At 38.6% G+C, this 26,838-nt stretch overlaps 1 protein-coding gene across 1 annotated transcript in view; it reads right to left on the bottom strand.

Moving 5' to 3' along the window:
* The window catches only part of LOC106742337 (metaxin-1-like), a 58,296-nt gene extending 38,725 nt beyond the window's left edge, over nt 1-19,571 (bottom strand). Inside the window, exons 1-2 of the mRNA XM_014615190.1 lie at nt 19,489-19,571; nt 17,973-18,117 (exon numbers count right to left, since the gene is read on the bottom strand). Of these exons, the coding sequence (XP_014470676.1) occupies nt 17,973-18,117; nt 19,489-19,571 (228 nt within the window). The remainder of the gene's footprint in view (nt 1-17,972; nt 18,118-19,488) is intronic.
* Nucleotides 19,572-26,838: the final 7,267 nt, after the last annotated feature.

Here is a 26,838-nt window from a genome sequence, read left to right as displayed (position 1 = left end):
TATTTCCTGGGAAAGAAATCGCCCGCGGAAACGCATCATTTGCTAGAGGAAGTGTACGAGGTCTGTTCAAAAAGTATCGCGTATTTTGTGTTTTTTCAAAAATTATTTATTTATTCATGAATATCTATTTTGTCTCCTTCAAAGTAATCCCCATCAGATTTTATACACTTGTGCTAACGTTTTTTCCAATCCTCGAAGCACTTCAAAAAATCATTTTTTGTGATCTTGTTCAGCTCCTCCTTCGATGCCGTCTTTATCTCCTCAATCGTAGCGTAACGTCGTCCTTTCATGTGCCTCTTCAGTTTCGGGAACAAGAAAAAGTCACAGGGGGCCAGGTCTGGGGAATACGGTGGCTGCGGCATCATTAGTGTGTTGTTTTTGGCCAAAAATTCGCGCACAAGCAACGATGTGTGAGCAGGGGCGTTGGTACGAATTTCGCGGCGACCCGTCTCATGCCCAAATCATTAGTAAAAATCGAATGGCACGAGCCAATCGATATGTTTAGGTCCTCAGCAACTTCTCTAACGGTGATTCGACGATTGGCCAATACTATTTTCTTCACTTCATCAATGTTTTCGTCTGTTGTTGACGTGCTCGGGCGTCCGGCACGTTCTTCGTCGTTCACATCTTCTCGGCCCTCTGAGAACATTTTGTACCACCGATAAACGTTGCTTCGGTCCAAGGTAGCTTCACCATATGCCACAGTCAACATTCGGAATGCGTCCGCGCACTTAATTTTGTTTTTCACACAAAATTTGATACAGATTCTTTGATCCATTTTTTGGAATAGGCAAAAATCGAAGACGAGCCAAAACACGTCCAAGCAAAACAGCTGTCAAAGATAAACTGAATATTCAAAATGGCCGAACTTGTCGGCATAAGTGAGGGACATGAGTACCAACATAACGCCACAAAAAAATCGAAAATCGAATATACGTAACCCGCGGAAATTCAAAATTCGCGATACTTTTGAACAGACCTCGTATGCCGAACATGCTCCATCAAGTACTGTGCAGAGAGTGGTTTCGCCGCTTCTAAAGTGGTGATTTCTCTATGAACAACAAGGACCTCGGAAAAACACTCAAACATTACAACTCAAACAGTACAAGAATTTGAGGATACGAAAACCGCTTCTGAAACCACCTACTGAGGATCATTATCGACTGCAACTGATTCGTTTGAAGCGAGCTCTGCACGAGAAGAGGTCGGAAGGAGAAAATTGACAAGATAAATTGATTTTGCGGTACGACAATGCCAGGCCGCATGTTGCTCAACTAGTCAAGAAGTATTTAGAAAAAGTGAACTGGAAAATCCTTCCCCACCTGCCATATTCTCTAGACATCATTTCCTTCGATTATCATTTGTTCCGGTCGACGCAGTCAGCACTTACGACACAGCACTTCACATCGTACGAAGGATTCAATAAATGTCTAGATGACTGAATTGCCTCCAAAGAACCCGAATTCTTCCTGCGAGGAATCCGATTGTTGGCCGAAAAGTGGACCAAGGTTACCTGTTCCGATGGGTTATATTTTAAATAAACCGGTTCGTCAATTTGCTACCAAACTACTATCTTTTCTTTCGCTTTAAAATGGACGGTTTCATATGCAACCATCTAATATATTACAGGTCTAATATAGAAAATTATAGAATGTTCTTTTCACTGCACATTATGGACAATATGTTCTACACAACAGCTGTTATTTCACAGATATGAATCTAATGGCCAAAAGTTAAACAAAGGCTATCCGTCTCTTTCTACCTTTATTACCTGCAATGATGAAAATTTTTGCTCGTCACTCAGGTTTGCGGCCTGGCTGAAGATGAGCTGGAAACCCGCGTCTTCTCGTACGAGAAGACAACTATGAATATTAAAACTTTGTTTCGTACGCCATTTTGCGCACGCGACACGGCTAGCAGCTATTATATTTTGTAAGTGTATGGCTATCCACGATGAGAAGCTAATACATTGGACCTACTAAGATTGAAGAAATCGAAGCTACCGAAAGAAGCTGAGCGCGAGAAAGAGAGAGTGAGGATTCGTGAGGAGCGGCTAGAGCGGCGTGTGGAAGAACGCGGGGAATCTTCCTATTCCGGGCGAACGGGGTGGCCACCTTGTGCTAAGAAAAGTGCAAGGCCCTACGACCCGGTCGCAGATCATGCGAAGGAGGATCCCTTCGAAAGGGCCCAGGGAATTCCTTTAAATTACTGCGAGTCCAACAGTTGCCAGATGCCGTCCCGGAAGGAACTAAGACAAGCTAAGCATCGAATCAAAGACTCAAGACACGAAGCTCCCGCGGGCATCCGCGCTAGACGTGATCTAGCCGGAAGAGCCAAAAGAATGACACATCGATCGGCGCGACAGTTCTTTGCGTCAGCTGCTTTCTGCGCTAATTGATGAACCATGCTCGTCATTGTGCGGCCCGACGGCAAGCACAGTGGACGTCCCGAGGCAAGAACAAGCGAGCGAAACTGCCGAAAGAGCGGGACAAAAAGGAAAGTCCTGAAAAGGAGAGACGAGCTTCAAGTGGCGAGTGGGTGAGCGAAAAAATCTGTACAGCCGCTGGTAGAAAATATGAGAGTTGTGTAATAATTCCAAGTCGGTTGCCGTCGCTTCTCGGCAGCATCTGCGCAAGTAGAAAACCGGGAATTGGACTCGCTTAGAGTCCGTCGCGCCCTAAAGGTCAGGGCGCGGACGTGCGAGATTTCGGGGCTACGTCGCAGGTGACAAAGGCCGTCTCGAGCTTAGGAATCCCGGAAACTCAGACGTGAAACTCGGTTGATTTCTCTAATCGCCAGTCGCACAGTCCTCGGATTATATATGTCGGTAATTGCTTTTAGCTGGGTTATTGTATCGCGTCTTTTTAGACTATTTTGGCAAGCGAACTAACTCGAGTACCGTGCATGATTGGCCAGAAATCAATATTGAACTTCCGGGAAACCGCGATTGGCGCCCATAGGAATCCCGACGAATGTAACGAAACCTGGCAAGAGAGCCTTTCTTCTGTTAGCACGGCGCGCATTATCGTAATTGCCGTTAGACGGCTTAAATCCGCCGTCAGAAAACATTTCGCGGAACATCTCGAGCGAAAGATCGCTCTCTATTAATCACATTATGGGATTTTCCGGTGTATCAGATCGCTGTATTTAGAAATACCTAGGCGAATTAAGAATTTATTCTTAGTATGTGATCGTCTTTAAGTTATTATCCCTTCCCCGACACCTCTCCGAATTTCTCTGCGTATAGAGGAAGACGGTGAACGAACCAAGACGCTCTACCATTTGTCGGGATAGTGAAGAGTTAAAATCACTATCGAAAAATTAATAACTGAGTTAGCTGAGGTCGGTCCGTTGCCGCGAAAGTGGGAGCGAAAAGTCCTGCAACCGCGCGGACAATAATTGTTGCACATCACAAGTAGAAAATAACAGTAATCTATCTTACGTAGATATAATCCAATCACCAGTAACAGAACAATTTTAACAGCAATATTGTTGGCGCACATCTGAGTGTTGGCGCACATCTGAGGGTGAACCGGAAGACTGATATACTTTTTTCAGATGGATCAGAGTTGGGGCTGTTGAATGTAAGCAAGGAAATGCGTTCGATTTATAAGGCCGAGTGCGTGCGTTGTAATTCGCGGCGAAATGCTCCTTTTGCTTAAAGCATGCGAGAAGCAAGCTCCCGGCGTTATCGCGACGAGACGCGAATGGTCACTGTCAGGATTAGCGTGAGGATAGCAGATATGAACTAACTTACTAATTAACTTATGAACTAGGAAAACAGCATATTAATAAACTATTTATATCAGGTTGGTCAAAAAGTCTTTTCGTATTTTGAATCGTTCTGCTTGGCACGTCTGCACACAAAGCAAATCACGGAGAGGAAAGGGCTATTGTTTTGAGTTTGCCTAACCTTGCCGCACAAACTGTTGTAGACAGAAAGCGCCTATGAGTTATTGTGAGTTCACAAAAAAATCGCAAAATGGAGCTTTCAAAGTAGCAAATTAGGCCAATTTTGTTGTGCGAGTTTGAAAGAGACACGAATGCGTCTCAGAATCATCGACATTTATGTGAAAATTTCGGACAAAATATGATTACCGTCAAGTCATGTCAATTTTGGTTTAAAAATTTTTGAAATAGTGATTTTAAGTTGGAGAATGGGCCCAGAAGGCCTTCGGTCACCGACAAAGAGCGCTTGAGAGGCAAAATCAAAGAAACTTCAGATATTACTACTCGTGAGCTCGAGGAAGAATTCGGCATAGCTCATGGAACTATCGTTGAAACAACAGCTTGCACCAACTTGGCTGTGTGTCAAGATTAAACAACTGGGTGACGCGTGCATTGAGTGAGAGAAACAAGCTTGACCGCATCTCAAAGTGCGTTACGTTGCTTATACGACATCGCAACGAGTCTTTTCTTGATCGATTACGTGCGATGAAAATTGGATCTTTAATGATAATGTAACACGAAAACAAAGTTGATATGAATCCGAAAGTTCAGCCCAGAGTATTTCAAAGCGGAACATCCACGGACAGAAGATCATGTTAAGTGTGTGGTGGGATGTGCGCGGAATTATCCATTGTTCCATTATTGCACTATTGAGCTCCCACCAAGAAACTAAACGATCAATACGGACTTCAATTGTCAGCAGTTGGAAAAGGTTCAGACAAAACTCAAGGAACTCCGGCTCCAACTTGTCAACCGTAAAGATATCATACCAAGACCACGCTCGCCCCCATGTGAGCGCATCCACGTTGAGAAAAATCGGAGAGCTTAATTAGGAACTTCTTGAGCTTTCCCATCATACTCTTCTGACCTCACGTCATTCGACTATCATCTTTTCAAACCCTTGCAAAATTTTCTTAATGAAAAAAATTCGATTCGGCGGACAAAGTCCAAAGAGAATTGGATATTTCTTTAACTTCAGAGTTAGTGCCTTTTTCAAGGACGGAATTGTCAAGCTTGTAGATCGATAGAAGGTCATTAGATGAAGCGGTGACTATATTGATGATTAATATAAAAGCGCTTTTCGTGAAAAATATTTTCTTCTTTTTTGTATAAAATACGAAACGACTTTATGACCAACCTGATAAATTCTCCTTAACAAGAACTCGAGAATAATAAGTACGAATCGTCTTGGATAACAATGTTTTGCCATGTTTCTATGCCTCTCTAGGCGTAAGGGAGTCAAGCTCCTAATGACTGTCGATTGCCGCAATAGTCCTTTTGGATCTACGATGCACTGGACGCCGTGTATATGAGCTCGACTTCCAAAGAGATGAATCTTCGTTGAACTTAGAAAATGTGTGTGAGAACGAATGAGAAAAAATTAATTTGCTCTAAAGTCCAAATTCATTGCGAATTTAGAAGGTGTGATACAGAAGAGTTTGCATATAGGAACTTGATAGGCGCACTGAGGCGGGCAGACGATAGGCAGACCGTTTCCGGATGCTACCTCCGTCGAATGGTAACGAAAGAGCAGAAATACTCAAAGTGTTAAAAAATAATTCTAATTTGCACATTTATAAAAGCGACACAAGATCAAAAAAATAAGCAACAGAAATAATTGCTCGAAAAGGCACACCACTTATATGACCATATATATTAATTAATTCGCGTATTAATTAATTTGTGCCGCCCAACTTCGCACAAAAATATAAATCATTTGAATTTAAGTTATTGTCGCACCTTTTGCTATTTTAAAGTACTGACATTTAAGTAACATAACCTTAAAAATCAGTAATAAACATCATGGTCTGTGATAAAGAGCATATTCGACACTGCATGCTTTTTGCGTTTAATCTCAATAAAAATGCTTCTGGAGCAACCGAAATCATTTGTTTCGCTTACAGAGAAAATGCAGTGAGTGAAAGAACGCACAGAAAATTTAGTTATTTTCGAGCCTTGCAAGTTTGAAAACGATGAACTACAGGCGCTACTCGATGAGAACTCGACTCAAACACAAAAAGAATTTGCCGAGCAGCTTGGAGTAACGTAATCAACGCTTTCGGTTCGATTACACCAGCTGAGAAAAATTTACAAAGAAGGAAGGTGAATTCCACGTGAACTGACTGCTGACAACAAGAATCGTCGACTGACCACGTGTATTTCTTTATTCGCCAGAATACGAGAAAAGGAGTTTTTTGCATAAAATCATAACTGGTAATGAAAAATGGATTATGCACGATAACTCTAAATGCAATAAATCATGGTTGGATTCTGGTCAACCAACGACATCAACAGTAAAATCTAAATGCTTATGTAAGAAGGTTCTTCTTTGCATATGGTAAAACCAGAAGATTGTGCTGTACTATGAGCTCCTCGAACCAGATCACACAATTAAAGCAGAGCAACAACAGTTAATCCGTTTGAGCGATGCAATTGAAGGAAAACGGTTATTTACTAGACAAGGCAGTCGTAAGATTATCTTGCTCTATGACAACACTAAGCTGCACACAGCAGAAATCACGAAGGAAACCATTTTAAACTTGGACTGAGGAATTCTTCCTCACGCGGCATATTCGCCAGACATAGCCCCTTCAGACTACTTTTTGTTTCGTCGATAACTTCATCGCTTCAAAGCCACCAAGTTTCTATCGTGAAAGTTGCTCGATGGATGGCGTAAGGATATTCATGTTAACGGAGAATATTTCAATGATTAATTATTGTATTCATCTTGTTGAAAAATAAAGTCGAAGTTTGCGAAAAAACGGGACGAATTAATTTATACACCTAATAGAAATTAAACGGCCAATAGGAACCCAAGCACGGTTGTTTTAGTGCTATATTTAATATTAACGTTATTAGTATTATTCTGTGGGAGAGTAAACTTGCCCAGTGAGTGGGGAAGTCAGGGTTCGAGTCTTGGCTGAGGTGATATTTTTCGCAACATAATTAGCTGAGTAAAAAGAAGTATCGCAAAAGGATTTTGATCTGAGATTTAGGGTCAGACAAATCGAAAAATCGAAAATCACGTTTTGTTTGGCGTAAAAATTCGTACATTCGCAATATACGATAGACATCTTTGACTTCCCGCAAAAAAATATTAATAATATTAATATTAATATTATACAGTGCTAAAATAAACCGTGCTTCGGCTCCTATTAAACATTTAATTTCTATGTATTGTTTTCTCGGAGCAATAATACTTTGAAATTTAACTTATATAACTGCCCGTTTGCCCAAAAACGGTTGTAATTTGTATATCACCTGTGTACCACTCGTATACCAGAGACGATTCTACCTGTCGGCATTGAGGAGCTCTCCTATATATTAGGTGTACAAATGAATAATCCAAATTTTTCAACTAAATTCGAGTTTTCTTTTAAAAGAAAGTAAAACAAATTTTTCAGTCGAAGTATTCGCCGTTACTTTCTATAATTCTAAGCCATCTTTCCTTCGATGGCGCAACAACCCTAATAGGACCTGGGCCTACCTCTTTCACTACGTATGTATGTGGTACGCACGCAGATTATACACATGCATACGGGACCTACAGTATGAACGCCGGTTCCGAACGGCATTTTTTTTAGAAAGAGGTTTCCTTGGCATGAATACTCTTGATGGTTTTGCCAGACCATCAAGCCATCTTTCAGGCAGCTGAATTTCATCTCGGGAAAATGCTGTGGCTTTGGACACGATAAAGTCATCAAGCTATTTTCGGATCTCATCCACTGATTAGGAGTATCAGGACAAGTCGTGCTGCATAGACCGGAACAATAACCGAATGGAGCAATGTCTGGTGAATACGCCGGGTATTGCAAGACGTCCCAGCCAAGATTCATTATAATGTCTTTTGTCTTGGAAGCAATGTGTGGCGTTGTCATGCAATAATTTCACAGGACGTTCTCCTTTGCCAGTATATGGGCGTTTTTGTTACAATTCTTGTCTCGAACGAATTAATTGGCGTTGATAACAGTCCGCAATAACTGTTTTACCCGGTTCCAACAGCTCATAATACGAGGGTGGATCAAATATACACGAGCCTTTTGCAAAAAAACCATATATTTTTCAAAATCAATTCTAATTTACATTTTTCTTATTTTTCTACATAGTCCCCCATCTTATCTATACACTTCCTCCAATGGTCTGGTAATTTTTTAATCCTGGTATCATAAAAAGTTCGCGGACATGTACCAAACCAATTGCACACGAACTGCTGCATCTCCTCGTTCGTTGTAAAGCGCTGTCCACCAAGGGCTTCTTTGAGTGGCCCAAACATATGGAAGTCGCATGGTGACAGGTCTGGGCTGTATGTTCTAGGGTGGATGTTCTAGGACAGCCCAGTGCATATCGGCCAATTTTTGTTGCATCTGCATTCAGCAACTTTGGAACCCAACGAGCCGACACTTTTCGAAATCCCAACTCATTGCGAATGATTGATTGCACACTTCCATAGCTGATCTGAAGTTCCTGAGAGATTTCAAGAACAGTTAAGTGCCGATCGCCTTCGATGAGTTCTCGAACAGCCTCGGTGTTCTAAGTTGTGATGCTGGTGCGGCAACGGCACAGATGGACAATGTTTTCAATACGCTCCCGTCCTTTCTTAAATTCGTTACACCACTGCTTCATCCGAGCCCATAAAAAGGTTCTTTCCCCGAACTGTGGGAATAAACGACGCCGAATTTCAGCAGCATTTACATTTTCGTTGACGAGAAACTTAATAATAACACGTTGTGCAACTGCAGGGTGTACCTCTTTCTCGCTTATCGTGATTGCTGTTGAGAGTAAGAAGCACGTGGCGCGCCAACGTTATTAATGCCTCCCACGTGACCCCCCTCTACTGTCCAAAACGTTGCAGACCCCTTACGCCGCCGACGAGCGCGCAATTTAAAAGGCTCGTTTATATTTGATCCATCCTTGTAGAACATGCCCTTGATATCCCACCAAATGTAGAGCAGCTTCTTCCCGAAGCGATTGGGCTTTGCGATCGATGTTAATGGTTCGCCGAGAGTTACCCAAAACATTCTACATTTCGAATTGTGATAGAGTATCCATTTTTTGTCGCCCGTAACGATTTTCCAAGAAAAACTTTCGACGCTGCTTATTGAGAAGAGAAAGAGACGCTGCCACTCGTTGATTTTTATTGACTTTAGTGAGTTTACGTGGAACCCATTTTCCTTTTTTTGGATCTTACCCATCTTATGTAATTTAGAAACGGTTTACTGCGTTACTCCTAATTACTCTGCAAGCTCCTTTTGCATTTGTGCCGAATTCTCAGCGAGTAGTTATTCCAAATCATCTTGTCGCATTTTCGAGGGTCATCAGGACGTTGTTTGTCGCTCAGACTGACTTCACCGCTTTTAAACTGCTTAAATCAAAATGCGCACGCATCGAACGATACAACACCTTTGCCGAGAAAGAAACAAATCGATTCGTATGCTCTTGCAGCATTTTTTCTTTGTTGGAATTCATAAAGAATACAATGTTGAATATGTACATTATCTGTTGCCATATTTGACTCTACTGAACTGAAAACTTTTGAAGATAATGTTGGGTTGGGTTTAGTATGCTTTTCGTCATACTAAATGTCATTTTTAATAGCTACATGTCAACACTACATAACCGCAAAAGAGCAGGAAAAACAATTAATTTTTTAATAAATTTCTTTACTTCTTAAAACATTTCGATTATTCATTTGTATACCTAATACTTCTATTAGTTTTTCTCTGTTCATTTGTTGCGACAACTAATTAATGTTCGGCTTTTTCGTGAAAACTAGAATTTTATTATAAAATGAACAATAAAACGATTATATAAAATCGCAAAATAAAAACCGAAATAGTGAACCGAAAGAACCGCAAATCGAAAAAAATGTAAAAACAGTTCTGATTTCGGTTCTGGTTCTGTAGACTTTATAAAATTTCGGTACGGTTTACGGTTCTGACCCGACAAATATACCGGTTTCCATACGGTTTTCAGTTTTGGTTTTGGTTCGATCCGGATCCCTGCTATTTTCTGAGGTTATATCGGCAAGGCCATCAACTATTACAGTGTTTCTCAAATTTAAGATTGGCTCTTTCAAATCACTATAGGACGGGAAAAAATTTAAATTTGAATCAGAGTTACAAGACATTAAATACAAAAGCACCGAATTAATTTGTATATTTAATAAAATTCAGCCTAATGACCTCTTCAAAACTTAAAAAGTATGAGAATAATTACATTTTATTGTATAACGCAATATTTCGAATGGAAATTGACGTAAAAACAAATAATATAGAGATAGTTTCGAAATGCAAATATTAAATTAAAAGCAATCTATTACATTCATATTTTAATTGTGAAAGTGTGTAGGAAAACACACTTGATTTAAATTTAAGAAAACATTGCGTTCATTAGTAAAATTTGATGCAAACCATACATATGAAACATTGAAAAATGGGTGACATCAATTGAAGCAGAGAATGAATTCGAATGCCATCTTCTTTCGATAAAATTTTTCTTTTATTTACAAGCAAATAAGCATAGCACTGAAATTTCTTTATAAAATTTTTAACTTGACGATAAAAACAGATATCGCATAGTTGGACTAATGGAATACATTTCGGAGAAATAATTTTTAATTTGCGTATTGATTTTCCTTCTTTCCTTCTTTATTAGTAGATATATCGTTATATATTTTTACATTTGTTTGACTGCGTCATAAGTCAACAATCAGAAAAAAATTATTATTTTCAACGTAAGGCAGTATTGATTTTAAAACTAAAGAAAATAATTCACTGGCCAATTTATCTGACTTTGAACATACTACAACATCATGCCACAATCCTGTGTTAATTGATCCATTGTCGTTTGCACAACAGGACCGAACTTTTCTGCTAGTTTTTGAAAGTATAGAGAAACGTTAGGTATTAATTTTCCAGCCATTTACAGCAAATATTGGGCAATGAAATATTTCAGGTGTGAGATACTATAGCTATATCTTTTTTCTCAATAACAACTGTCTTCTCTCAAACTGTAGTTAAGGTACGACCAAATACAGCCGTTATAATCCAGACATGAAAATGTCTTATCGGAAAAGTCGTTTATTAGAGCCAATATTAAAGATATAAAGAAATGCTTTAACATTCAACATAAGAGATCCTTTTTGAGTCCACTCACTCGATGTAACTCTGCGCCTCGATCTTAGTCCTAAAGCGCGAACATGCCATCTTTAACTTGTCCCGGTCCATGCCCGCAAACGTCGCCTCGATAGTAGGCCATGTTCAGATGCCTGAACTTGTTGATAACCTTCTTGACTATGCCCCACATGTAGTAGTCGAGAGAGTTCAACTCGGAACTATTGCGAGGCCAGAAATCCTTGGAATAGAACATGTCGATGTTTTCAGAGAGCCGATTCTGTACCAAATGACTCGTGTAAGTGGGTACGACATCTTGCTGGAAGATGTATGGACTTTCTGAGGCCACGACCTTCATCTAAAGTTTTACCGCATCTACAAAAAAAAACCTCCCTCCAGACCGTTTCCCTCTTCTGGAAGAGGGCGGCGGCATGGCGGTACTTTCGGAATCTTTGTCACCTTCTCCCTTACATCTTCCTCACCGGGGTAGAAGAACACTTTTCTGAGGCCGCGTATCTCTGGGCAACATCGTACACCATCAGATCCGAAAAATCTTATTATTTCTTTTGGTGTCCTTCTGGTGCGAAGACTTTCAATAATCGCCGTCCTCCGGTTATATTCCGGGCTTAAGCTGATCAACTTAGCCATTTCACTGATCAATTTGGTCATTACGTTCCACGTTCATGGTCTACCTTAACGCTAAGTGGTCCCTACTAGCTGAATTCTAATATAGTGGGAATTTCAAATTCAATTTTGTCAGGATTCTAACGGCGCATCCTGTAGATTGGTATTGGCATCCGGTTTGGCCTGTATTAATTATAAGCTTAAGAGAAAATTGTAGAATAATATATAATTTTTCTAATTTTCTCCGCAACTTCTAATGTTTCCTCTAGTCACGCGATATCCTTCCTAGAAATGTATTTTGTTATTTTTCTTTGCCGAATTCGATGATTATTCTTACATGGTTACCCAAGTCGGAGACACTCTAAATTGAAAAGTTTCGCTTAGAAACTGACTGTTGCTAATACTCACTGCTGCTGCTGTTGCTAATACTCACTGCTGCAAATTTGTCGTGATAACTTATCGTTCAGCCCAAGCTTTTTTAAATCGATTGTATGTCCAATTATCAACTATTTCACATTTTTCAAGTTTGCAATCGTCTCCATTATTTGTTCTTCCTACCGATTGATGTAGTTCTTTTTCTTTAACGACAGAAATGTTTTGGACTTCAAAGATGTCAAAGTCCAATGTAGATTTGCCCGTGCTAAAATCACAATTTTCTCTTTGATCTTCATGTACACTGATATATAATCTCAGTTTTTTTATAGCAGGCCTATTCGTCAGTATCATATTCAGTAACAAAATTCTCATATATTTATATTAGGTTGGGGAAAAAGAAATCCATTATTTTTACATGAACTTCAAGACTTTATTTAACATGTTTCGGATTGTCCGATTTGGGTCAAATATGCACTGTTTTGTTTTATAATTTGTTGCCATTTTAAAGGTAGCTTCATAATGTCTCTCTCATAGAAATCTTGGTCCCTATTGACGAAAAACTCTAGTAATCGATTTTCACAATCTTCTCTTGATGCCAATTTCTTATCACTAAGGAAGTTTTGCAATGCAAGAAAAACATGGTAATTCCTTGGTGCCGGATTATATGGTGGATGCATCAAAACTTCCCAACCAAGTTCCCGGAGTTTCTGGCGAGTCACTATAGACATGTGTGGCCTGTCCTGATGGAACACAACACCTCTCCTGTTGGCCAATTCTGGCCGTTTCTGGTTAATCGCTAGCTTCAAACGGTCCAATTGTTGACAGTAGAGATCCGAATTTAGTGTTTGGCCATATGGAAGCAACTCATAATAAATGATTCCTTTCCAGTCCCACCAAATGCACAGCAGAACCTTCCTGGCCGTTAGTCTTGGTTTGGCCACCGTTTGAGCTGTTTCACCGCGCTTTGACCACGATCGTTTTCGCACAATGTTGTCATATGTGACCCATTTCTCATCCCTAGTCACCATCCGTTTAAGAAATGGGTCGATTTCATTCCGTTTGGCCAAGGCTTCGCAGATGGAAGTTCGATCCATCATGTCTCTTTGTATTAATTGGTGTGGCACCCAAACATCGAGTTTCTTTTTGAATCCAGCTTTGTGCAAATGTCTTAAAACTGTTTTATGGTCGATCTTTATGGTCGATTTTTATGGTCTGTTTTATGGTAGCTCCTGGGCAATGCTACGACTGCTAACATGCCGGTCGATTATTTCTGTGATTTTATCGACATTTTCGACGACGGGCCTACCTGTGCATCTTTAACATCGAAAATACCTGAACGGAATCGACAAAACCAAAATTGCATGTAAGTGGCTGTATCGGCACTATAAACACCATTCACAATTACAGCCGCCTGGCTTGCATTTTCGCCTTTATCAAAGAAAAACTATAAAATGTACCGAATTTTCTCTTTGTTGACTTCCATTTTTAACATCCTGTAACTCACAACTGAATGGACCAAACAAAAAACAACAAAAGAATTTTTTTAGTGCGAAATGTCACCTTTCCAACAAGCATAAATCTGAAATTGTTTGATCGATACTTTACGAGATATCGATCACTACAGCCATATATCGAAAAAATAATGGATTTCTTTTTCCCCAACCTAATATATAAGGTATCCCATTTTAAAAGACCCATTGAAATATCTTTTTAGAAAAGTGTTTTAGAGGAAATTGTTTTAAACAAAAGTTATAAGGTTCAGAGGGAGGCATCCAATGATAACGTTGTCTTTGTCACGGATGTTCATTTTCAAGATCATTTGAAAGTCAACTTTTGTTTTTTAAATGGAATGACCTATTTTTAATACCGAAAATTAATAAAAGAGGAAATTTTACGTTAAAAAAGATATAATAAAATGTGACATCGAATTGACCCCAAAGGGTCATTCCAAGGTCAAAAAAGTTTTCACTCCAGAAATGAGTTCAGTTATGCTTCATGGCATGGGCTCAAATTGACTCCAGAGGTCATTTAAAGGTATACTTGTACTCAATACGTGAATGGAATCATTGCTTCGATCGTTCAATTTCGATCCAACAAGAACTTTTGCAGCAACGAAGCATATATTCGTCTCATTACGAGTCGTCAAACATTTTTTCAAACAAAACGTATATGCCTGGCACCACTTTTACCGAACTGAAAACTGAAATCGCTGAAAACTGATACTGACCGACGCATTCGACTTGCATTTACGTAAAAAAAAATTAATTAGTAATTAATTCTTCTTCTACATAAAACTCCATAACCTTATACTGTATGAAAAATCAATAAATTTTGATTATTCCAACATTTATTTAGGTTTGTAAGACCTATTTTACTAATATTTCTCCGATCTCAAAACACTTAAAGAAATATCATTTTATTGGAAAAAAACACTTTAAAAAAATGGCAATATTAGAGATCGGACCGCGGACTTCGAAGGTAGTCACCTTATCGTTTAGTCACGCGTTACTTTGAAATTCACTTTTGTTACACTAACATACATGTGATGATGAAATTTTTTATCGTTAATAACTTTTGAGTGGTTGACTATCCATATCTAATATTTTACATTTGTACATGGAGCTTCCGCCCTACAAACTGTTAAAATTTGGTTCAGATCTGCGTGACCCAATTCAGATCAATGAGATCTCCTTATTAGGTGTAACGTTTTAAGCATCAGCTCTTTCGCTATTGTCCGTCGGAAGTAACATCCGGCAACGGCTACTGCCGTTTTCCTGCGCCGTTGGGCGCCTATCAAGTTCCTATATGCGAATTCTGCAACATCATATTTTCTAAGTTCGCAAAGAACTTAAACTTCGGAACGAGTTAATCGTTTCCCGTGCATTTTATAGATATTTTATAAATCGACGAGGACATATCTTGCCAAACATCGAACTCGTATACACTACGCCTGATGTGTTTCAGGTCCGAAAGGGCCATCGCGGTGACCGACGATCACTAAAAGCTCAGCTTCTCGCCCGGAAGGGTGAAGACGTATGGCAACTCATTATCTTCCGAAGATTCGCCGTGATCGTCCTCGAGTTCTCGTCAACGAGAATTTCTAAATAGTTTGTAAATGTGCCGTCTTTTTAAGCTATAAATTAGTCAGTTATTTCACATATATGAAGGTGATTTGAAAAGTAACTTGATTTAATATTAAGGACAATTTTAATTTCACAAGATATTTATTTTTCAACATCTCTTATAAATTTTTATACTCTCCTATAAATCTCGAAGCTTAACGTACTTCCACAACTGTTTCTGCAGGTTTCCGATTTCTTCTCGAAAATAGGTTTTATTGAGGTCTTCAAAATAGTCGTTTACGGCCTCTGTAGCCTCTTTATTTGACCCAAATCTCTTTCTAGCTAGGAAAATTTTGAGTTTTGATAATTTCGAAGTATCAAATTTCATTTCGGCCAATATTTGCTAAATGGCAACGCATAAATGTACCGGTGCATTGTCATGGTATAATAACACTTTTTTCTTAGATATTCTAGAACATTTTTCCGCGAATATTGCCTTTAACTTCTTCAAAAGTGCTCTGCAATATTGGTTAGTAACTGTTTTTCCCTTCTGAAGGTTCACATCCCAAAAAAGTGATGTCATCACCTTTCCAGCTGATAGTACATACGGTCTTCGACTTTTTTCACCTCGAACCGTTTCACATTGTTTACCGTTTGGGTTGCGTTTTTGATTTAAATAATGGTGAATCCAAGTTTCATCCATAATTACAAATCGCCGTATGAAATTCGTTGAATTCTTCTTAAACATCTCCAAACAATCGGCAAGTCGCATACAAACTCGCTTTTGCTCTACACTGAGTATATGCGGCATTCATTTTGCGGAAAGTTTTTTCATATTTAATTGATTGTGCAAAATAAAATGAATTCACTCAGTTGATATGCATATGATTACTATCTCTCGCATTTCCACTCATCTGTTGGACAAAACCACATCATCAATTTTATCGACAGTTTCTGACGTGACAGTTGTTTTTGGATATTTAGAATGTGGTGTGTTATGTGATGTATCTTCGATGTTTGTTCTGTCATGTTTGAATTCGTTTACCCGTTTTTCGTTTATGAAGTTAAATGACTTCAAAAGATATGAGTCACCCAATGTAGGGAAAAACCTTTCAAAGATTTCTTTCCTTGTTTTCCCTTCCAAAAAAAAAGAATTGAATCAAATCTCATCAATTCCAATTTTATCCATTTTGCATTATAGCTTGCATTGAAACAACTGTCAAACAAAGAATTAATGGCGAAACGACTTGAAACTTCGCAAGGATTATTACAAAAAAAAAAGGGAACTATATGATCACATATACAGATGTTGTTCATGTCCTCTATGAATATCCGAACCAAATTACTCTTCAAATCACCCTCATAGTATTATTATGCTAATCCCGATAGTGGATATTTGCATCTCGTCGCAATAACGCTAGGAGCTCGCGCGTGTTCCAAGCAGGAAGAGCGTTAATGTTCGCCACGAATTACGATATACATCGACCTTACAACCCAAACACACTTTCGTTCCTCACATTCAATAGCCAAGATTCCGATCCTTCCGAAAAAAGTATACTGGCCTTCCAGCATATCCGATCGGGCGTGAGTCAACAAGTTATTTTCCACAAATTATTTTTCCGAATACAACTGTATACACGGTGACCCATTTTAATCGACAAACGGAGATATCTCCGAAACTACGCAATCTACGAAAAAAATGTTCGGATAAAAGTTGTCGAGGACAGTGGGGGTCATCTACTTGTGCTAATGACTTTGAGGTCAATTTTCAAGGTCATTTCAAGGTCAAGGTCACTTTTTTAAACGGAACCCCCTATTTTTAATGCCGGATTCAGAAAGAGCAGAAAATTTTACATCTAGTTATGTATCAAAGTATAAGGTTAACGTGACCTCCATAGGTCAAATGAAGGTCAAGAAACCACCCCTACCAAACCCCAAGCAGGCTAAACCACCTAACTCTGGGAACAGCGAGTGTAATCGCTTATTTTTCTTTAAAATAGATTGAATTCCAATCCACAAGTAGACTGACTCACAAGCTCGTGCATTATCTTCGTTGTATTCATGATGTCGACGTTGTCGAACCAGATTTCTATCACGAGCTTATTGAGATAGGTTTCGAACTGCTCAGTTGTTAGGATGTCTTTCATCTGGAAAACATTTAGTAAAAGCCTTCATGTAGCAAGGTAGTTGTTATGGCGAACTACTATCATATCACTAATTTTATTTGCAAGGTAGCCTGCCATACTGAGAAAGTGGCTTTAAAGAGAGTTTAATTCCTTCAAAAAATTTGTAATTAAACTGTACGGGGCAACATTTAAAACTATTAATTCATCAAATCATTTCAAGAAAAATAAGTGATTACACTCGCTGTTCCCAGAGTTAGGTGGTTTAGCCTGCTTGGGGTTTGATACAGGTGGTTTTACCTTCATTTGACCTAGGGAGGTCACGTTAACCTTATACTTTGATACATATCTGGATGTAAAATTTCCCGCTCTTTCTGAATCCGGCATTAAAAATAGGGGGTTCCATTTAAAAAAATGACCTTGAAAACTGACCTCAAGGTCAAGGTCATTAGCACAAGTAGATGACCCCCACTGTCCTCGACAACTTTTATCCGAACATTTTTTTCGTAGGTTGCGTAGTTTCGGAGATATCTCCGTTTGTCGATTAAAATGGGTCACCGTGTATAACAAAGTCATATTCCGAGATATGGAAAAATCGAAAAGTTCAAAGAATCCTGTATATATACGCGTTATTCTACCCGCGTGCGAGATATGTAGCCGCTAGCCATCAATTACACAATATGGAGTCTACCACCAAATCCAGACAAATTTAAATTTGAATTTCCTACCTCATTCGACTTCAGCGGTAGGTCGTTGTTGACGTTCAGGCAAGTCAGATGTTTGTAATAAGCGTGAATAACCTCAAAATGTCCAAGCAGATAATATTGAGTGCGGAGTATAACCGAAGAGCGGCGATAATCGAAAGCCTTCACGCTGGACGTTCATAGACCGAAATTATTCGGTTCAAATACGCGAGATCGACCGTATATGATGTTACGGTTAAATATAGTACATAAGACGAAGTTTCCAGCCTCTGTTCACGTCCTAGGCGTCGTCTCCAATGAGGATCTCGTCGTGTCGTCACATTTCTTTAAAAAAAAAGAAACCGTCACAAAAGAGATTTATTTACGCGTTTTGATGAAGGTAGTGAAGCCGTGGATAGATACCGTGGCCGCCGGGAGGCCGTACATCTTCCAGCAGGATGGCGCGCCGGCGCACACAAGTCACTTAGTTCAAAACTGGTTGTCGGATAATGTGGACATGTTTTGGTCCAAGGAATTCTGGCTTCCGAGCAGTCCAAATTTTAATCCGTTGAACTACTACGTGTGGAGCATTATTGAACGAGTGACCAACAAGTCGAGACATCCCAACGTGACATCTCGCCGCTATCGAGGCGACATTCGTCAATATGGACAAAAACGCGTTGCAGAAAGCGTGTCAGCTTCAGAACAAAGATCAAAACAGTCGTCAAAGCAGTCATCAAAAAGAAGATTATATAGAGTAATTTTACTCTAAAAGGATACCATTAATGATGGATAAGAAGTTTTTTGATGATTTTTACATTTTGACGAACAGAATTTTGTTTAAACAAGTTGTACATTTTGTCCAGATTTTGGTGGCGGACCCTATATGTCCGCGCTACGCATTTCCTTCGTACTTTCTCATAATAAGAGATAACAATTACTATAATTACATAAACATATAAAAATTTCAATATATAATAACTATAACAACAATAATAATACAAATCATTTTATGCACAATAATAATCATATGTTTCTTAATTTCTTTGTTATAAAGGAACATATACGCCATATACATACAAGGTGCATAGTTAGAATCCGGACAAAACAGAATTTGAAATTCCTGCTATATTAGAATAATTGACAGTAGATGCCATTTGGTGCTAAAGTAGACCAGATACGTGGATAAAATGTTCATAACCTCGAAATAGCCGAGTTGGTCAAATTAAGCTCGGAATATATTTGGAGGGTGGCTATTATTAAAATTTTTTACGCCGGAAAGACACCAAGCAAAATAATAAAGTTTATCGGGTATCTCAAATTGACGGTGTACGACGTTGCTCAGGGATACGCAGCCTCAGAAAAATACGAGGAGGGTTCCTCTACCCCAGCAAGGAAAACCCAAATAAGAGAGAAGGCGACAAGGACTCTGGAATTTACTCAAAGAGCCCAGAAGGGAATAACGGTCACAAAGGAGGTCTATTTGGAGATCCTGAGAATTGTGATAAAGCTTTGGATATAGCTTTAGGAAGGCCGTATATTTTCCAGCAAAACAACGCACCTGCTCACGTGAGTCATTTGGTACAGAATTGGCTTTCCGACAACGTCGACATATTCTGGTCCAAGGACTTTTGGTTTTCCCATACCCGACCAGGATATTGACCACATAATTTTACCTATAAGGTGGAAATGTGAAAAATAAAATGTTTTCGAATTAAGAAATTTATATTTTGCACGAATTCGGGCTAAAGAAAAAGATTCATGATACCAAAAGTAACCAAAGGGTCATGAATCTTCTAGTGAATTCTTTTCTAGTGTAAATTCACGAAGAATGTAAATTTTCTAATTGGAAAACATTTCACTTTTCATGTTTCCATCCTAAGTTACATGATTGACACCCTGAACTTTTTCGACTACATGTTAAACGTAGTCGAGAAGATTTATAACAAGTCCAAGCACCCCAAAGTGGTCTCTCCCTCCGGGCCATCATTGAGGCGGCGTTTGTGGCCATAGACCAGACTCAGTTAAAGACTGCGTACTTGCGTTTTAAGACAGAATCGAGGCGGTGATTGAAGCGGAGCGGCTACATCGAGTTGGAGGAATCTGGAAGGATCCATTAAATTAAAAGAATCCATGAATATTAAAATATTTTTTTGCATCTTTAATATTGGCTCTAATAAATGATTTTTCGGATAAAGCATTTCCATGTCCGAATTCTAACGACACATCTTATATATACATATATATTAGGTTAGGGAAAAAGTCTTTTTATAAATTACCGGTAGATAGATATACGGTCGATTTTTTACATAGCGCTATTTTGTGGTATGTTAAGTTATTTTATAGTTAAAAAGCTACTATTTCATACATCTTAAAGTAGATTCATCATAGATTTGAACAATATCGATGCAATCAATCAAATTTGAAAATGAGTAAAAATCAGGAACATTATCAACGAAAAAGAGAAAACGCTGTACAAGACAAAGAAAAAATTTGTCGTGTTTATAGAGAAGATGCTTTAACTAGACAAACAGCAGCGAATTAGTTTCGCCGGTTTCGAAATGGAAACTTTGATATTAAAAACGCACTTCGTTCTGATCGGCCTGTCGTGAAAAATATCGATGAAATCTTCTAAAAAATTGAAGAAAATCGTCATGTGAGTAACTATAGCTACACATCGATCATAAAACCGTTTTGAGACATTTGCTTTATAAGGCTGGATATATAAAGAAGGTCGATGTTTCGGTCCTTACCCGTTCCGCAACTTATCTTTACACCCTATGTTTTTAATGATTAAGAATTTCCAAACTTTTCCGAAGCCGTAACCGCCCAAACCAAAAACGTATTAATAAATTAAAAATTAGACGTTTGTGTAAAAATAGCTGTTGAATTGACGGAGCGTGAAAGAATCACTATCCTAATGATGAGTGGATAGGACGATAACGAACGGTCGTACGCTGCTGTCATCCGATTATTTAATAACACATTTCCTAATCGCCAAATTACTAAATCCACTGTTTATAACAATACGTTTTCAAGAAACTGATAGCGTAAGACACCGCGCTAAGACAGGCAGGCCATCGTCAGCAACTAACAAAGAGAAACAGCTTGATGTTCTGCAGTTGTTTATTGAGAATCCCAATATGACTGTTAATAGAGCAGCTTAAACTCACGACATTACCTTCACAACCTATACAGAATTTTAAAGAAAAACAAATTTCATCCATACAAACTACAATACATTCAAGAGTTGCAAGATGGAGATAAGGAGCGTCGTTTAGACTACTGCGACAGAATGATGGAACTAATAAATGTACGGCCCAATTTTCTTTATTAAATTGTTTTCACAGACGAAGCAACCTTTACTTTGACAGGAGAGGTTAATGACCAAAATTTTCGATTCTGGTCAGATGAAAATCCGAATTGGGTGCGGGAAGCTCATACCCACAATACCCGCAAAAAGTAAATGAATGATGGGATACGGTATGATATTAGGTGGTAAACTTAATTCCTGCCGCTCGGTACTAGAGGATGCCGGCTCCAACGCTGGCGAGTTTCGACGGTGAAGTCATATGTCTTGTATAGTTTAGACATTGCTGAAAGCGATTCAGTCCTCCCAGATTAGATTTTTCGACACCAAAGAGATTTTCCACTCAGTTGAAAATAAACTGCGATAAGCTGTTCTCCGACATGTGCTTCTTCACTACATCGACCTCAAAAAAACCGCATCTGAAAGGCATCGCTTATTATCCGAAATATATGGTGATAAAACTCCATCGGAAAGAACATGTAGAATTTGGTTTGAACGTTTTCGAAATGGTGATTTTGACGTGAGAGACAAAGAACGTCCTGGACAGCCGAGAAAATTTGAAGATGTCGAGCTGCAAAAATTGCTCAATGAGAATCCAGCTGAAATGTTTTTAGAGTTGTCGAAAGCGTTAAATGTTATTCCAATGGCGTCTTTAAACGCTTTCATGTCATGAGAAAAATTCTTAAAGAAGGGATATGACTATCACATGAGATGTCAGAAAATACTGAAGGGATAGTTTATTGGTGAAAAGATGATAGAGTTTCGATGCTTCGAATTGAGTCTTAGTCTTATAAGAATATTTAATAGAACACAGTACAATTTGTCTCACGATGTTACTCTCGCAGTGTTTCTCGAAAAACTGACTGACTAGCTGTTCGACGTCTGCCTTTTATCTAAAGATCGGTGAACCTCAAAAACGTCGGCAAGTCGGTATATCGATTACAATAGACTACGCCGTTTGGCTGTCGACTTTCTGAAATGCTGCCGGTTTCCGCGGCTAAACGCGGTTGGTCACAGATGACGCCGCTTTTGTATACAAACGCAAAGTCAATATGCCGACTGCTTTAGACACGCACCGTCAAAGAAGAAAAGACAAAGCATAAAATTATTATATATGTTATTTTATGCTACAATACCATTTTGAATCGCTCATTTATCGCGACTTTTTTGCTTGGCAAGCAAAGAAAAAAGAGTTTTTTGTGACGTATTGTGACTGACGATGAAAAATAGATTTATTATGATAATCCCAAACGAAAGAAATGGATGGATCATGGATAGACCCTGGCCAATCATCCACTTCAACGCCAAAAAGAAATATTCATGGGTATAAGACCTTGCTCTGCATTTAGTTGGACCAGGACGGTGTGCTGTATTACGAGTTCTTGCATCAAAATGAAACCGTTATAGGTGATCGTTACTAACAACAGTTATGTCGATTGAGTGACGAGTTGATGTAAAAAAGACCATCCATAGACAATAATCAACGCAAAGTCATTCTTTTGCATGATAACGCTCGATCCCATGTTACGAAAAGCGTAAAGTAGACATTTCTACAGCTTGAAATGTCCTCCCGCATCCAGCATACTCTTCAGACATGGCACTGTCGGATTACCATCTCTTCCGGTTGATGCAACACGCACTTACAAACATACACTTTTCCAGTTACGAAGAAGTTCAAAATGAGTGGATGAATGGGTCACCTCGAAAGACACCGCGTTTTACCGTCGTGAGATTGACCTGTTGCCGGAGAGATGGGAAAAGTAGTAGAAAATGAAGGAAATTACTTTGATTAAGATATTCATTCATCTTCCCTTCGAAATAAATCAATTTTGGAGACAAAAAAACACGGCAGGAATTAAGTTTACCATTCAATAGATAGCTATTTAATAGTACCATTTTTTGTCGAGGAGAACCTTAATGTTCCAAGGTATGAAAGATTACTTGTAAATCAAATAATTTCAGTTATACAAAATATTTTTCCCAGATAATTTCGAAGAAATATGATTTCAGCAGGATGGAGCTTTTCTTCGTTTCGGTCTAGGATCATGTAGAATTTTAAATGAGGTCTTTCCAGGAAGGTGAATAGGAAGAAGGAACCGAGATGAAGGACGAGGGGATTGGCTACCTCGGTCACCAGATCTAACTCCGTTGACTATTACCTTTGGGGCTACATAAAGAGTAAAGTTTACAAAACAAGGTTTACAAAACAAAACCTCAAAACATTTAAGAAGGCAGCGAATAAGGGACAAAGCGGATCTTATATTTATTTTTAACGCGCTGAAACAAACATGCGGAGCAGAAGGTTTTCAATCATTAAAGAGAAGGGGTGATGGTTTTCAGTCCTTATCCGTTCCGTAACTTATCCTTACAAACATTCACACACACACACACAAACACACACACACAACAGAGAGTTTGGAGTCATTAAATACTACGGAAGTGATAAACCGTCTTTATCTTTGCTGTAACACACACACACGCGCGCGCGCGCGCACAAAGGAGGTGTAAATACGACCGTGTAATCTCAACGCAGTTGAAAATCGCATCTAAAACGTATCGGTAGTGCTAATGGGAAACATTTGGATAGTGCTAATATTGGCGGTGCTATAATTTTCAAGCTTCATAACACCAAGAGTACTTCGCAGAAAAATACTTCATTATAGTGTTTTAGAAAGCTCTCGAAATAAGCTGCAAAAATATGTAATGAAAAATTTAAGAAGTTGAAGGTAACCTTTACGTGATCTTGACAATGCTATTTAAGGTCACTTAGGTCATTAAGGTCAATTAATACTATTATGTAATGCGTCATTTAGAAATCTGCACCTCTTGTATGAAACATGATTTTAAAAATCCATATTTTTGAAAATATTAAGGGGTCTCTTTTGGAAGACCGTGTATATGCGCACGCACACATACATATAAACACACATACATAGAATGCCCCATTCTAAAGTTTCTACTAAATTACCTCTTTAGGAAAGCATTTAAGAAAAAAATGTTTTGAACAAAAGTTATATAGTTTAGAAGGACACATTAAATGATGACATTGGTCATCATCACACAGCAGAGATGGTTCGGAATCAGAAAATATTATGGAAGTGACGAACTGTAGGGTCCTTATCTCTGTTGGCACACACAACATGGACATATACACTCACATACAGCAGAGAGGGTTTGGAGTTAGAAAATAATATGGGAATGACGGACCTTATATTAGGTGCTTGAGTTAATTCTCGCTGTTTTTTGCTGCAAAAACTCATGTTTATTTAAAAAAGATACATTATATTTTCATCAAAGTATTGTCCTTCGGAAACTACAGCTTTTTCCCATTTTTCGGGTAACGCATGGATTCCGCGGTAGAAAAATTCTGGTTTTTTCGAGGTGATCTAGTCATCAAGCCACTTTTGGACATCTTCAAAAGAACTGAAGTGCTGCTCAGAAAGGCCATACTGCACTCGACCGAAATAAACAGTAATCTGAAGAAGCAACGTCTGGTGAATAAGACACATGAGGTAAGACATTCCATCCAAGTGCCTCTAAGATTTCCTTCACTGGTGTTGCAATATGTAGTCTAGCATTGTCATGGAGAAGAATAATTTTGTCGTATCTTTTGGTGTATTGGGGGGNGGGGGGGGGGGGGGTTCCTTGAGTGTTCGATTCAAATGGAGTAATTGTCGTCGATAGCGTTCAGCATTAATGGTTTGACTCGGTTGCAGCAACTCATAATACACTACACAAACTTGATACCACCAAATGCACAACATGACTTTCTTTCCATGAAAATCCTGTTTTGGCGTTGATGTTGATGGTTCGCCGGGACGCACCCATGATTCCTTGCATTTAGAATTGTCGTAACAAATCCATTTTTATTTTACTAGTCAGAATTCGGTGCAAAAACAACTTCCGTTTTTGTCTTTGAAGCAGCAATTTACAAATTGTTAAACGTTTCGCAATATTTTTTCTCTCTCAATTCATGTGGGACCCAATTTCCTAACTTCTGGATCATTCCAATTGTTTTTAAACGTTAGCTAACAGTTGACTCATTGATATTTAGTGTTTCCGATAACTCTTTGAGCATCTGTCATGAATCTTCTCTCAGTAATACTTCTAATTCTTCATCTTCAAACTTTTTCGGCTGACTAGGACGCTCTTTGTCAGTTGATTAACGTCAAAATCGTTGTCTTTGAATCGTCTAAACCAATCTCTGCAAATTGTTTCAAATATAGCATGCTCCGCATAAATCTTTATTAGCAAACGATGACTTTCAGCAGCAGATTTCTTGAAATAAAAGCAGAAAAGTAATATGCTTCCCGCAAATGTTCTTTTTCTGATACAAAACCTGACATCTTCAATGCAATAAAAATTGTGTTCTTTTGCTCTACAATTTAATGTCACTCTTATTCTTTCTTTAATACTATAATCTTTTTGTGGGTTTTGGCTTCTTTCTCTTTCTCTCTTACGTATGCATGTGGTGCGCACAGATTATACATGCATACGAGACATACAGTTTAAATGCCGGTTTCGAACGGTAAATTGGAGAGAATTTTTCTTGGCGTGAATACTCTTTGTGGTTTGCCAGACCACCGAAGAGGAGCGACGAATGTACGAAAATTTTTCTGGTTCTGCCGGGGATCGAGAACCCGGGACCTCTAGCATAGTAGACCGGTCCGCTGTCTACCATGCCACACTCGTATTTGATTTAATATCTCACTCTGATTATTAAAACCTCTTGACGGTATTTTCAAATACATCAACAGTCACTTTCGGCTATGTTGAAATAGCACAACTACTGACCTCTATTAGTCAACAACGAGAATTAATTCAAACACATAATACCTACCTTGAATAGTGCTAATGTCGGCGGTACTGCAAATTTCAAGCCTTATAACTCAAAAAGTACTTAAGGAAAAAATATTTATTTATAGTGTTTTGAAAAGTTCTCGAGATAAACTACAAAATATGCAATAAATGTATAAGGTTCCATTTAAAAAATTCAAGAAGACCTTCATGTGACCTCGAGGAGACAATTAAAGGCCAAATCAATGTCATCATCTAATGTGTCCCTCCAAACCATACAACTTTTGTTGAAAATATTTTTTTCTTAAATTCTTTTTAAAGAGATAATTTAATATTAGGAAACTTTCTTAAATGCTTTCCTAACGAGATAATTTAGTATTAGGAAACTTTGAAATGGGACATTCCGTATATATACATTCACTCTCCAAAAAAAACGGTACACCAGAAATGTAGAGGGAAATCTTCAAATTTCAAATGACGAAAACTTCGTCAATAACGAAGATAAAAAGATTCCTCCCCTAAAAAAATGAAACTTAAAATCTCTGCTTTGAAAATCGATTTATGTCAAATCTGCGCGATAAATTTATTAAAAGTGGTGGATGACAAAGCGAGAGCATGTGTAATTGGAGAAAAATCGTTCGAATTTGCGACGGTGTACGGCGTAAGCAAAAATTTTCAGCTCAATTTGGAAAAGATATGAAGATATAACATTTCCTCTACCAGGTGTATGCATAAGATTTTCCGGTTTAATTAAAAGATGGCGCCAGCGAGAAGTACGCAGCGTATTAATTTGACACATACGTC

Source organism: Dinoponera quadriceps, unplaced genomic scaffold, assembly GCF_001313825.1.
Source record: "Dinoponera quadriceps isolate SergipeBrazil2010 unplaced genomic scaffold, ASM131382v1 scaffold748, whole genome shotgun sequence".
Lineage (NCBI taxonomy): Eukaryota > Metazoa > Arthropoda > Insecta > Hymenoptera > Formicidae > Dinoponera > Dinoponera quadriceps.
This window is presented reverse-complemented; position numbering and strand designations above follow the sequence as displayed.